The 13,724-nt window shown below is 35.4% G+C and overlaps 1 protein-coding gene across 3 annotated transcripts in view; it reads left to right on the top strand.

Moving 5' to 3' along the window:
* The window catches only part of KLHL1 (kelch like family member 1), a 191,181-nt gene that overhangs the window by 117,251 nt on the left and 60,206 nt on the right, over positions 1 to 13,724 (top strand). For all 3 annotated transcript variants that reach the window (XM_032680439.1, XM_032680438.1, XM_032680440.1), the window contains exon 5: positions 577 to 789. In XM_032680439.1, the coding sequence (XP_032536330.1) occupies positions 577 to 789 (213 nt within the window). The remainder of the gene's footprint in view (positions 1 to 576; positions 790 to 13,724) is intronic.

Consider the following 13,724-nt stretch of genomic DNA (forward strand, 5'->3'; position numbering starts at 1 on the left):
TTTAATACTGTGAGACCTTAATTGCTGTATACATTTTGAATGTTAACTGGATGTTAACAATCTGTTCTAAACAAGTTCAAGAAATAATGCTAAGTTCGGGTGTTTGATCTTCCTCTCAACCTTGTCATGTATATAAGCTGACATCATCTGGATATTGATAATATAACTGTGTATGATTGACAAGTTTTTTAAGAAATAGATCAGACAGTGAAAAAACACAGGAAAATGTAGTATGTCCATATAAAGATTTACAGTATTTTGAATGTGTTGAATTACAACTGAGTTTATAAAAATTTCAAACAATAGCCTTTACTAGTTCTGACAATTCTTAATTACAATATTACCATATAGTCTTCATATTTTTCTCTGAATATATTTATATATGAATTGCGACTACAGCTGTTGAACTCATCCGTGGTTTGTTTTTCTCATGAGCTGTAAGAATATGGCACAGCATATCCATGTCCGTGTATGGCAGATACAGGCTAATTCTATGGTTTTATTAGCTTCAGAATCTGTTTTTATTTTCTGAAATATTACTGAATTACTGAATGTGAACTACTTTCTTCTTTTCAGGAGAATATAATGGAAGTTATAAGAAATCAAGAATTTTTGCTTCTACCAGCTGAAGAGCTGCATAAACTTCTTGCTAGTGATGATGTGAATGTTCCTGATGAAGAGACCATTTTCCATGCCTTAATGATGTGGGTGAAGTATGATATGCAGAGGCGATGCAACGACCTAAGTATGCTACTTGCTTATATCAGATTACCACTCCTTCCACCTCAGGTATTTTTACAGTTATGTAATAATAATAATAATAATAATAATAATAATAACAACAACAACATTGTTATTGTGTTATTGTGAAAACTGGCATCAGTTTATAATCTGCAACTTCTGAATACTCTGTGTGTTTAAAAGAAAACCTGTTCAGAATTAGAAAAAATTATTGATAGCCCTTAACCCTGAGTGATCTCAATAAATTTGAGGAATGGACCAACAGATATGCAAGAAGGGCAGAGTTGTGAAACTGAAGAGAAGCAGCAGTAGATTTCATAGCATGCTAAGAATGACAGACGGAATAGCAAATATTCTCAGAAAAAAAACAACCAACCAAAAAAAATAATCAAACACATGGGACTTATGATGGATACTAGGCTGAGTATGAGTCAACAGGATGAATGAGGAAAACTGTATTTTGTTCTACAGCGGGAAAAATTCTGTCAGCAAGCCATATGAAGTTATTATTCACATAATACCTGGTACTGCTAAGTCTGCACCTGAAATATGCTTTCCAGTTTTGCACTCCACAATTCACAAGGCATAGGAACAAATTGGAAAAGGTCCAGAGATGAGTTACCAAGATGGTATATCAGCTAGGAAAGGAGAAGCTGAAGAAATGGAAGGGAAGGTCATGGAACCAAATTCTTGAGAGCACCACATAATGTAAGAAGAGGCAAACACCCCAACTTGTAGCATGGACAGTTCAGGTTGGACATTGGCTTGAGGGGAATCACTTGGAATGTAGTGAACAAATGCAGCTATTTTTTCAAAGTCTAAGTGATCTTCATTGAAGGTTTTCCTGAATTCCTAAGTCCAGTGTTGGCACTAGCCCTGATTTGAGTGAGAAGTTTATCTAGTTGGCCACTGAGGTCCTTTAGTTCTCCCTTCCTATGAATGCTTCCATGAATCTGTGATTCAGGCTTCAGTTTCCTTTTTTTTTTCTAGACAACTAAATAGCAATTTTATTCCATGTTTCCATACTATCATTCTCCTTCCAGCTAGTGCACTGGGTCTAACTGGAGTGGAATAAACTTTTTTTATGGCAGCTCCTATGGTGCTGTGCTTTTCACTTATGGTTAAAACAGCATTGGTAATACACATATGTTTTGGCTATTGCTGAGCAGTGCTTATACAGCTCAGAGGGTTGAGTGGTTTGATTTTGTTTTACATTCCAATATAAAATGTGCAGAGGAAACAGTCAAATATGACAATTTTAAAGGTTTCATTGTCAAAAATGAGCTTTTTATTTTTCAACATCTATGCCAATTGAGAAGGTCACACACAACACTGTGTATAATTGCAGTGGTTCAAAGTGGTTTGTCTTTTTTTAATCTGCCAAGCACTTAAAAAAAGTATCTTAAGTTGTTCACACAGCATTCTCACCTCTAGTTCTTATTGTATAGAATGATCATGAAAGCTTTGTTGGTTACTGGTCTCTGCACTAGTTCTGAATAATAATTTTCTTTATAATAATATAATTTTCTTTATAATTTATAAATTTCTTTATAATTACTATCTTCAAGATCTACCAATAAGTTAATGAGTTAAGTGAGGCTATTGACAGTAGTGAGATGAAAGGAGTACAACTGTTTTGTCTGTTCTGTGAACTGCTGAAAATTATGAAAAAATTAAAAAGTTTACTTTCATTTTCATTAGTCTTATGTAAATTATCAGGTTATGTGTGTATGTATGTATATAAGGTATGTAATGGTCTCATTCTTATCTAGGTTCCCTTTCTCATGAAAGGCTGGACCAGAAGATCTTTCAGAGTCACTTCCAACCTGGGCTGTTCTGTGGTTCTATGATTCTATGGTTCTGTGGTTCACAGTGTATAAAGTATCTGTTGAAACAACTTAGAGGCAAGATTTCAAACTGCTTTTATATTCATAAGCTTTAAACCTGCTACAGATTCTAAATATATGGCTCACAAATTTAGCTGCATTCGTCCAGTCAATAGGGATTTTACTACATCTAAATATGCCTTACTTTGCTTACCCCTGAACTGCTATTTGCATGTAAACCAGTGATCTCAAAATTACCAAGCTGAGTGTTTTAGCTCGTTATCCATAATGTTAAAGGCAATTCCCTGTATAATTGTTGTCTCACATGATTGACACTTACCTATACACTCCTAAAACAGTTGTTTTAACCTGAAAATTAATTCCATTGTGTATCTTTCAGAAAATTTCTCTATCATTTTCATTGCTCTGAGAAATAACTGAATAGCTCTCTGGAAAGAAGCCAGGTCAAAATTAGCAGCTAATGATTGAACCTTTGAGAAAAAAAAATTCGGGTTCCTTACTTTTGAATTCACTAAAAAAGATGAAGTCATAGTCTACAAAGATTATTAACAGTTTGGAAAGATTGTACTGAGATCCTTTTAAAATTAATGTTTAAATTTATAGCCTGAGTTTTCATGATACCTCATTTCAGTCTCCAGGTGCAGTAAATATGTTGGCAATGTAGTCAGATGTAAGTAGTACGATATCAAACAATGTAATTCATAATTCAATAGCAGAATTATCAGAAGCTAAGCAGTATTAACATGTTAAAAGGAAAGTGTCATGAAGATGAAAATGAAATAATAGAACCTGCTACGTTACCATAGAACTTTTTTGCTCCTTTCATTTGCCTGAAACAATCTGCTAAACTTAAACAGTTTATGTTTCTTCATTCAAGTCAAACTAAGAAAGATTGGTGGCTTGACCAATGTAAGAAATTGTTTCACATTTAGTCACTTACTTCCAATAGGCATTGCAGATATTTTATGTTGGTCCATACAGAAAACTTATCTTAATTTATGCTTATTACACTTTCCTTGACTTACTGACAATAGTTTGTCTAATGCAGTTCAAGATGTCACCTGTCTTCTTTGAGACACGGGCACAGTGCTGGCTCCTGTTCTCACAAGCTACTTGTGGCTACTGGTGGCCCCCAGCCTATATTAGTGCATGAATATACGTACATATACACATGGACATAAACATATACATTTATTTCATTCTTTTATAGTAGAATGTTCTCGTAAACCTTTTCCTTAGAGGTGAAATTCCACGGTTGTGGAGAGATATATCCATTAAGGTCTGATTAGAATAGCTAAAGGTGTTCCCACCTAGCTCCCTGACATGTGATATAGTGATTACCGTCCCCACACCTCAGGGAGCAAAACAATTCATTTAAACCCTCACTAATTCTACACAGACAAAAGTCTAACCTTGTCTGCACTTGAAGCTAAAACATTAACTTCTGGCCATGAAGGCAAACAGTGTAGAAGAGTTTATATCTATTCAACTGTATTTTCCTTATCTTTCTCTCTACCTTTTCCAAAACAGAATAGTTTCTTCTGTGTTTGTATTTCCTATTCCCTGACTCAAACTGTATCTGGAAACATTCAGTGCAATTCATCAGCATGTTTGAGCCTCTGCCTATTTTGATTACTAATGATGTAATCACATTTACTAAGATGAAAAGCTGTTTTCTGCTGTTTGTCTATACACAGTGTAATGTATCTGTTAATGTTGAGCCTACAGCACAAGCCAAAAATGTATGCAACTTCTATTGGGCAAAACATTATTTCATGGTGTTTTTTAAGAGTACAAGAAGTTGCTAATGACACTTGGAAGTTGCTAATGACACTTGGGCTGCTGAAGGAATTTACAAGCAAGAGTTAGAAGTTAACATGATACAGAGTACCTAGAATAGCATGACAGTAAAGAGTGAGGAAGTTATACTTTGGATTTCAGTGTTTCTCAGCAAAGATGTGCATGATATAAAGACCACAAATATTTCCTTGTAGAAATGGTTAAGTTAAAAATAACTTGTACTCCACCAGTGTGCTATGTTTATAATGACCGTTCTTTGCAACTGTTTGTAACAGCAGATCACTGGTTAACTGGGAAACTTAAAAATAGCATAAGGTAAAGCGTAGGTGGTACTGCCTTTTCCTCTGCAACACTTTAAATGATATCACTTTCAGAGGCTTTGCGAATCACGTCAGTAGAGTATTGCATAGTCTTTGAGTGCTGTGACTGCGGCTCAGATTCAGTAAATCTAATATAGGTATCTAAATTAGATTTCTTGCCCAGGAGCAGAAACAATGCAGTCCTTATAAAATGAAGTACTTAAATACCCTGTAACTCACTGGAGAGAAAGTGAATGGGTCCACATGGGTCCTGTTCTTATTTATACAGAGATACTGTAAGTAACCTGTAGGAAATGCTAAGCCTCTAAATCCCCTTAGAATGCACACATTGCATCTGACTGTACATGATTTTAAAAGTGTATATGAATTTGCATGTAGTAATGGTGTAGAAGCCCTTTAAATCCTAGCTTGGACAACTGACATTATGAGGCAAACTTATAAATTCCTTCTCCAGCTCAGCTAGCATTTGGCAAAGAGGTACTGCCAAAAAAAAAAAAGTAAATTAACCAGGCAGTTGTCAAACTTAGGTTCATCGAGTTCTGAGCTTTTCAATATATATTGAGCTAGATGAAACAACTGAAAGTTCCTTTGCTTAGCAAAAATGGAGGGAATCATTCTATGTCAACCAATCTTTAAATTTCTTCTTCAGAGCAGTGTGATTGATAATAGGAAATGAGAAGCTTTTTCAGTTCTCTAACCACCTCTCGCATTACTAAAGAAGTGCAACTTATAAGAATTTTCACCTGACTAGAGTTCTAAGCTTTTTAGAATGGTTCTTCCCTACTGGTCTGGGGTAAGTGTGAAGTATTTGCGTATATTCAGTCATACTCTACAACATTTTGTGAATTCTTTCAATCATTTCTGGATGAATTACATACCAGGAGATTATAACTTGAATCTGAAAAGACTAAAGGTATGATACAGCTTCTTATTCACCTTTGTGTTTCCACATCAGCTGGATTCCTAACCTCCCACTATAGGCAATGAAGATCTAGTGCAGTTTCCAACACATAGGAACAAACCTGTGTGCTGATTTGAGAGGTTCCATGATCATGTTTTCTGGGTCCCAGAAGATTATCTGGAAGCATTCCTTCATAAATCCGGTGCCGTATTTACTGGCCCTGTGTGGATTCTTAGATGCCATGTGGCATGTCAAATGGTGCTAAATGCTTGTTTTTGTGCAAGTGGATTAAGCAACTACTCAGTTTGAATGTCAGCCTCTATCAGAATAATATAAATTTGGGAATGTAAGGAAGTTCGACAGTATTTTTAAATTAATATACATGTTTATTTAAATTAATTAACTTAAGAAATAATAAATTCTCAGTCCATAAAAAATGACATTTCAGAGAAGCTTCTAGGATGATCTCCATATTCCTCTATTAACTTATCATTGTAGGGGAAATTTGGGCCCAAAATTTCTGTTACCTGTGAAGTGACAATTAGTTGAGTATGGTCAGTACAAACAAGCTAATCTGTTATTTCTCTGCTTTTCTTAGATAGATCATACAGTAAAGCTAACTTATTTACTTTTTTTATAGCAGCTTCTCTGCCTGTGGATGTAGCTTGTCAGAGGATACTTTACCTGAACAAAGATATGATAGTTCAGTGCAGTGTGCAGATACAATCCAAAGGGGTTTGTTTTGTTGTTTTTCTTTTTTATCTTCTAGCTAATTCTAAAATTGTCCAGAAGTCCTGTCAATATGGCTGGCGTTTCTTGTGTAGATAAGTGACATGTGAGCATTTGTAAACAGTGAAAATGATAACCATTCAAGACAGTTATGGGTGATATTCATTTCCAAATGCATTTGTCTATCAGTAAAGTTTAGTGAATACCAGTAAATATCAGTAAAGTATCACTAAATGCTTTGAAGCTATCATGGGGTACTGTTCAAATAAAAAGTTGTGACAACATAATTCTATAATGCTATTTATCTGCCACACAGGCAACTTACCTGACTTTTTATTGAGCGTCTCATGATATACTGGGCATATGGTTTGCTGCTAAATATTTTTGGGGTATTTTTATATAGTGGAAGAGTGTATTTTCACTAGTTAAATCACTATTGGAAGTGATCATAAAATACTTGGGGAATGATAATGATGCATAAAAAATACAAACCTTGTCTCTCTTCAGTTGTACCTCCACAGGTCATGCAAATATAACTTATTGAATGTAGTGAAGGCAAAGATCAATCATTGCTCTCAACAATTGTTAACAATGGGTAGCTTTAAAAGCATAAACCATTATTGTTGTTGACTTCATTGAAATCTGTTATTTTAAGTAAAGAAGGAAAGAAAAAGGGAGGTCTAAGACATGGGTTGAACTTACCCTCCATAATATTATGTCTCTTTTTTGCACTGTAGTGCTGTTTTTTGCATTCTTCTTCTCCCTTAAATTGATGCAGCATAATAGGAAAGTACATAATAAGAAACATTTTCTTTTCTATTTCTAGTTGAGCCATCAACATTTTGGAGATTATGTATGTCCTTAAAGAATTCTTCATATTGGTAACATTTAAACTTGAAATACTATCTGGAAAAGGTACTTAAATAGACAGTTCCCCTTCTTTGTGAGTTTTTCCTATCCATCCTTTTTGTCTACTTCTAGGACATGAAGAGTATATTTGAATAAGGAGAACATAATTTATGGGGGAAAAAAGCTTCTTTTATGTTTTATTTCTTTGTATTTATTCTCTTATAAGAGTTTTATGAAAGTTACATGAATTTTGGTAAATTACAGCTAGTTGCAGATAATAGGTAATTGCAGTTAAAAATAAAAAGCCAGTAATTTCCAGTAATTTTTAAATGTAGACTATTAGTTTCTATTGGCTGAATAACATTTGTGTTCTGTTTGTTAGCATCTTTCATGCTTTTACTTAATCTTCTATTTGATTTATCACTTTCAGAGAAAAAAATAGAATTTTATTCAGAAGAGCTTCAAATAAAGACCTTTAAACCAAAGGAGACCAGACAATAAAAACATTTGGTCAAAGGCCTCGTCTTTGTTGGTTGGGGCATTTTTTATATTTTCTCTTTTTTTTAATGTGATTTTCTTTTTGTTCAATTTCCCTTTGAATGCAATTTGACCACTAGAACCTTTCTTATTTCTTAAGAAGTATTTTAACAGTAATGCAAAATGTATATTGTTCTCAGAATTATGATCTTAATTTTTTATCTCGAGAAGTAGAGAAGAAAGAATTCCAAGGTACTCTAAGAGATATTCAACCCACCTAACTTTATCTAAATAAATACTAAATAATTAATAAATAATTAATAAATAAATACTAAATAAATAACTACTAAATAATTACTTTAAGAAGGGACTGTTTTCCTAAACTGAATAACATTTGAATCATTAATACATCAGGATGATAAGTAAATTGGTCAAATTAGTACAAGTTTCAAAGATAGACCCAGTAGTACCAGTAGTTCAACAAAAGTCAGTATGTGTGACAAAAAAGTATGGGCATATTAACAAATTAAGTTAAAGTTTGAGCAGCATCATAGAAGAAAACAAGGGTCCACTTATGGAAAATAATACTGAAGATTTTAATAAATGGTCTTCATAAATCATAACCTTTGGGGAAGAGTTAATTTGAAAGTGATTTCAACACCACAGTTTAATTACTTGCTACAGATGCTACCAATGAATATTCCAATTTCATTGCTTAGTTTATTCAAGGGGGGGAGGGAAAGTCAGTTTCTTCATTTCTGTATCAAATGTACAGCCTCAGAGAATGTGTGTGTAAATGGTTGATTGTTTCTCTAATATATTTATTAGGGTAATGTAATGACAGGTTAAGGAAAACAAATTTCATCTATGCTGTATTCTTTTTGGTCTGGGTTGGGTTTTGTACCCTGATGTGAGGGGAGAATAGGGAGGACTCAGGATTATAACTGAAGGGTAGAAAGCCAGTTTAAAATTTCTTCTGAATATGAAGTTATAATGTGTCTGCAAAAAGGAGAAATTGCAAATCAGTTAAAAAAATCATAGAGTTACAGCATGGTTTCAATTGGATGTGACCTTTAATATCATCTACTTTCAACCCCCCTGCCATGGGCAGAGATGTCACCCGCTAGACCAGATTGCTCAAAGTTCCATCCAACCTGGCCCTGAACACTACCAGGGATGGGCATCCACTTCTCTGGATGACCTGTTCCAGTGTCTCACAATGAAACAAAAAAAAATGAGATTACTTAACTCACTATTATCTTTATCCCGTAAGTTCAAAACTTTTTAAGTAAGAAGCTTAAACATTATTAAACAATAGTCTTTATAACAAGAGCATTTTTATCCAATAGAAGTAGCTCAGAATTTATTTGTTTCATAAAAAAAGAAGTAGCACTTTGTGGGGGACTTTTTTTTTCCTTCATGTTTGCAGTGGAGCACAAATAACCTAACTGATATTTCTTAAAATGGGTATATTTATATATAGTTCTAATCAGAACAGCAATTAATTAAGTTGAAATCTTCAGTTACAATAGTATTACAGGCATTTCTTGCAATTGTATTACAGACAGAAAACACAAAGTGTCAAAAACTTATTCCTTTCACCACATTAGGCAACTGAAATACTTGCATTCATAAACCAATATTATGATGTAGGAATAATGAACTCTATCCAACTTTAGACAGATAAAAAGTTCTTCTAATTGGAGCTTTGTCCATAGAAACACAGTGTTTCCTAACAGCTAGAGCAGTGTAAGCATGGTAGGACTTTGAAAGTATAACTAATCTTATAGAAAGTTTCAAATTAGTAGTTTTATACTTTCCAGAAATTCCTATGAACCCTTTATTTGCTTTTCATTTTAATCTGTACAAAGAGCAATCATGACCTTACCTTTCAGAAGTCTCTATCCTTTTCTGGTAGCTGCATTACTATGATCATCAACAGTAACCAGCCATAACAAATCTGTGCATGGAACAAGACTCATAAAAGGACAATGATGGCTAATCAAATATCTCTCTTGAAAACCATTCAATGTGCAAACTTTCAGATTTTTCTTTCATGTGGTAATCTGTTTCTCTGACTCAAGGTTGTCAAGTGACTTCAGATGTGTTTTGGATCAAGAAAGAGACTTATGGGCTTTGTTAAATGAAATGTGCCATAAAAATCCACATTTCATTCATTTGCAATTCATTTAAAGGACTTTAAACTTTTTGTTCTTCTCTTACAATTATTAATGCTATTAAGATAATTCTAATCCTCTGTTCCACATGACATTGGCATGTAAGTTTCTAGGGGCACAGGACTCTTTAAGGTTTTTCACAGGGAGAATGCATCTAGATACTGGGATGGTTTTTAGAGAACTGAAAGTTGCTTTCTGTCTGTGATAAAATTAGTGATTGGGTATGAAATTTAATACTAATCAGGGTATAGAATAATTATATGTTCTTAAGGACTATTCAAGACTATAAATCATAATAGATAGACATGGGCAGATAGAGACCACATAACGCATAATTTGCAATGATGCTGTCCCTCTTTTGGCAGCAATTATCTGTTGGATTACAGATTAAAAATTTTGCATGTGCTTATTCTTTAACTTGGGCATGCAGGGAGTATTTTCTCAGTTTATTTTATAGCTCTGATATCTGTCCTGGAGGAAATACCCATGTTTTTCTTTTTAGTGGTAGGAATCCAGTGGTGTTTCATCATCTCCCCTTTTGGATAATTACTGTGTCTGAGGCACATACCAGGGTGGTGGAATTTGAGGTTTAGTTCATCCTGACTGAGTGAATATTGCCACACCGTGCACTTTTCACAAGGTAGAAAGCTCTATCTAAATAACCACGAATTGTTCAGCGTCTCTTCAGAAGTATGAGGTTACTATGAAGGTTTTTCTCTAGTAGTGGCTAAATTTCATCCTAGATGACACATGTTCAACAGGGTAGAAAGGGACCCATCCTATTTCTCAGATGATCGGTTATGTAGAGTGAGATTTTGCTTAATATCATTTGAATCAACTATTCAAATCACCTCAATAGCTGGAAATCACTTTCGTAACAGTAGGCTGGGGGAGATCCGTCAGGAAGCAGTAAATGCAGAGATGTCCCCAAGGGAGGAAGGTGGGAGCTGAGAGTAACAGCAAGGCAGGCAGCAATCAGTGAAGTCTCATGGTGCACCCACTGTCAGTCAGCGTACCAAAACTCCTCCTTTTGAGCTCATTAGACTTGACTTTCCTTTTGGCAGTACTTGAGTACTTTACACTCCAGATCTCCAAATGAATATGCTTCACTGAGTCGAAACATGCCAGCTCTCTGCAGCATGGAGTTGAAAGTAATTTGGAAGTACATCTGAGAAAGCACTTGTTCAGGGTTTTAGCTAGGAAAAATGAGAAACATGATGACAAAAAGTTACAAAAAATTCTCAGGATGTTGCTAGTCTGAGAAGTTCTAGCAACGCTAAAATTATCTATGCTGGAGTAGCATTGATATGGATCTTCTGAGAAGTGACAGCTCTGTGAATTTCCACATGTTACAAAGTCGAGCAATCTTCATTTAATGTTAGATCCAATTCTCTTTTAATGAAGCATGTCATAGCCATGGAAGAGCTAGCTGAACATAATATGGTTTTCAGGGAAGCATCCTTATTAACTGAATTTCCTGATCAAGTGCATCCTGATTTAATAAAAATATATTGATTATTCTGATATAATAAGGAAAGATAACTATGGAGTAGAAAAAAATTGAAGCAGATTATTGAAATTTAGACAACATGACACAATTAGCTTTATATGACTTCTGGTTTCTAAATAGTAGCTTCAATTTCAGTTTCTTCTTTTTTCCCCTCACTCACAGGTTTAGTCTTAAAGAGATTCAAAAATACAGTGTTTATCAAAAGTCAGCCCATGTGCTAAAAAAAGTGAGTAGGAGGGATAAATGAATATTTTTCTTTAAATTATTGTTCCCATATCTTTACAGTTAGGAAAAGACATTGGAATAGTATGTTTTGCATTATATGGTTGATTTTTTTTTTTACTGTTATTTTTATAGTAAGTTAGAGTAGGGTTTTTGACAAAAAAATAAAGAAAAAGGTTTTTATGATTTGGACATTGAGTACTTTTTTTTTAGGGAAATGAACACAGGTTTCTGTCTGCTTGAATTTATTTTTTTTTTCCATTTCTAAGGTGAATTTCTAATTGGAAAGAAAAAGAGATGCAGCTTTCATTTGTGCTTGGTGCATGAAATCTCAGGATTTTGGGACAGAACGGTGTTTATGGATTATTACTTCTTTATTTGAAACACCTGGCAGCTCAGTTGAAAGATCTCAGAAATAAATATTTCCTTTAAGAGCCTAGGCACAGATTGGAATCTCTGAATAAAGAAGTAGCAGTCTAACAAGAAATCACGAATATTATTGTTGGACTTTGATCCTCACTGATATAATAAGCTTGCCATAAAGACCCTTGGCATCAATTCCATTAATTCCATTAAGCATTAGAAAGTATATATAACTTAATATTATCTCAAATTTGTGCAGAGAAAACTGATAATTTGATTTCTTAGCTCTCTTGTACCTGTATTCTGCTAAGTTAATGTAGACAGAGTATACTGTTCAGTTCAGTAGTCCTAAATGTACATTAAATCATCTTGCAAGAGAAGGCATCATCCTGCTTAAACTCTGAATATGGTTTGTCTTCAGGTCTTTGATTTTTTAGTCTACTGACAGTCTGCTGAACACTTTAGAGGAAAAAAAAAATCACGAAAAGAATAGGTAAAAAATGTTAACAGTATGAAATAAAAATTAAGCTAGTGTTCTGAAAAATGCTCAACACCATTGCTTATTAGCATACTTTAATATTCTTATTTAGTAACATTAATTGCATCCTAACCAGAACAGGCGCACACAAACACACAGAAACTCTTATCACGCAATCACAGAATCATAGAATGGGTTGGGTTGGAAGGGGACCTTGAAGATTATCTAGTTCCAACCCCTCTGCCAAGGGCAGGGATACCTTCTGCTAGATCGGGTTGCTCAGAGCCCCATCTAACCTGGCCTTGAATATCTCCAGGGATGAGGCATCCACAACTTCCCTGGGTAACCTGTTTGTGTGCCTTGTCACCCTCACAGTAAAGATGTTTTTTCTAATACCTAATCTAAATCTACTCTGCTTCAATTTGAACCCATTCCCCCTTGTCCTGTCACTATAGTGCTTGTAAATAGTCTTGCCTCATCTTTCCTGTAAGTTCCCTTCAGGTGCTGGAAGGCCACAATTAGGTCACCCTGAAGCTTTCTCTTTTCCAGGCTGAACAATCCCAGCTCTCTACCATTCCTCATAGGAGAGGTGCTCCATCGTTCTGATCATCTTCGTGGGCCCCTCTGGACTCACAAAGTTCCATGTTCTACTGTACTGAGGACCCCAGAGCTGGATGCAGTGCTCCAGCTGGGGTCTCACCAGTGCAGAGTAGAGGGGCAGAATCACCTCCCATGACCTGCTGGCCACACTGCTTTTGATGCAGCCAGGATACAATTGGCTTTCTGGGCTGCAAGTGCACATTGCTGGGTCATGTCCAGCCTCTCATCCACCAGCACCCCCAAGTCCTTCCTGGCCGGGCTGCTCTTGATCTGTTCATCTCCCAGCCTGGATTGATACTTGGGGTTGCCTCAACCCAGATGCAGCACCTTGCACTTGGTCTTATTAAACTGCATGAGATTCCCACATGCCCCCTTCTCGAGCTTGTCTAGGTCCTTCTTCATGTGTGCCATCCCATCCTTCAGATGTATCAACCCCACCACTCAGTTTGGTGTCATCTGCAAACTTGTTGATGGTGAACTCGATCCCTGTGTCTATGTCATTAATGAAGGTATTAAATAGTACTGATCCCAGTCCGGACCCTTGAGGGACACCACTCATCACTGATGCCCACTGGGACTCTGAGCCTTTAACATCTACCCTCTGGAAGCAACCATCCAACCATTTCCTAATCCACCTAACAGTCCACACATCGAAACCATCACTCCAATTTGAAGAGAAGGATGTTTTGGGGGACCATATCAAAGGCTTT

Source organism: Chiroxiphia lanceolata, chromosome 2 (assembly GCF_009829145.1).
Source record: "Chiroxiphia lanceolata isolate bChiLan1 chromosome 2, bChiLan1.pri, whole genome shotgun sequence".
NCBI classification, from domain to species: Eukaryota; Metazoa; Chordata; class Aves; order Passeriformes; family Pipridae; genus Chiroxiphia; species Chiroxiphia lanceolata.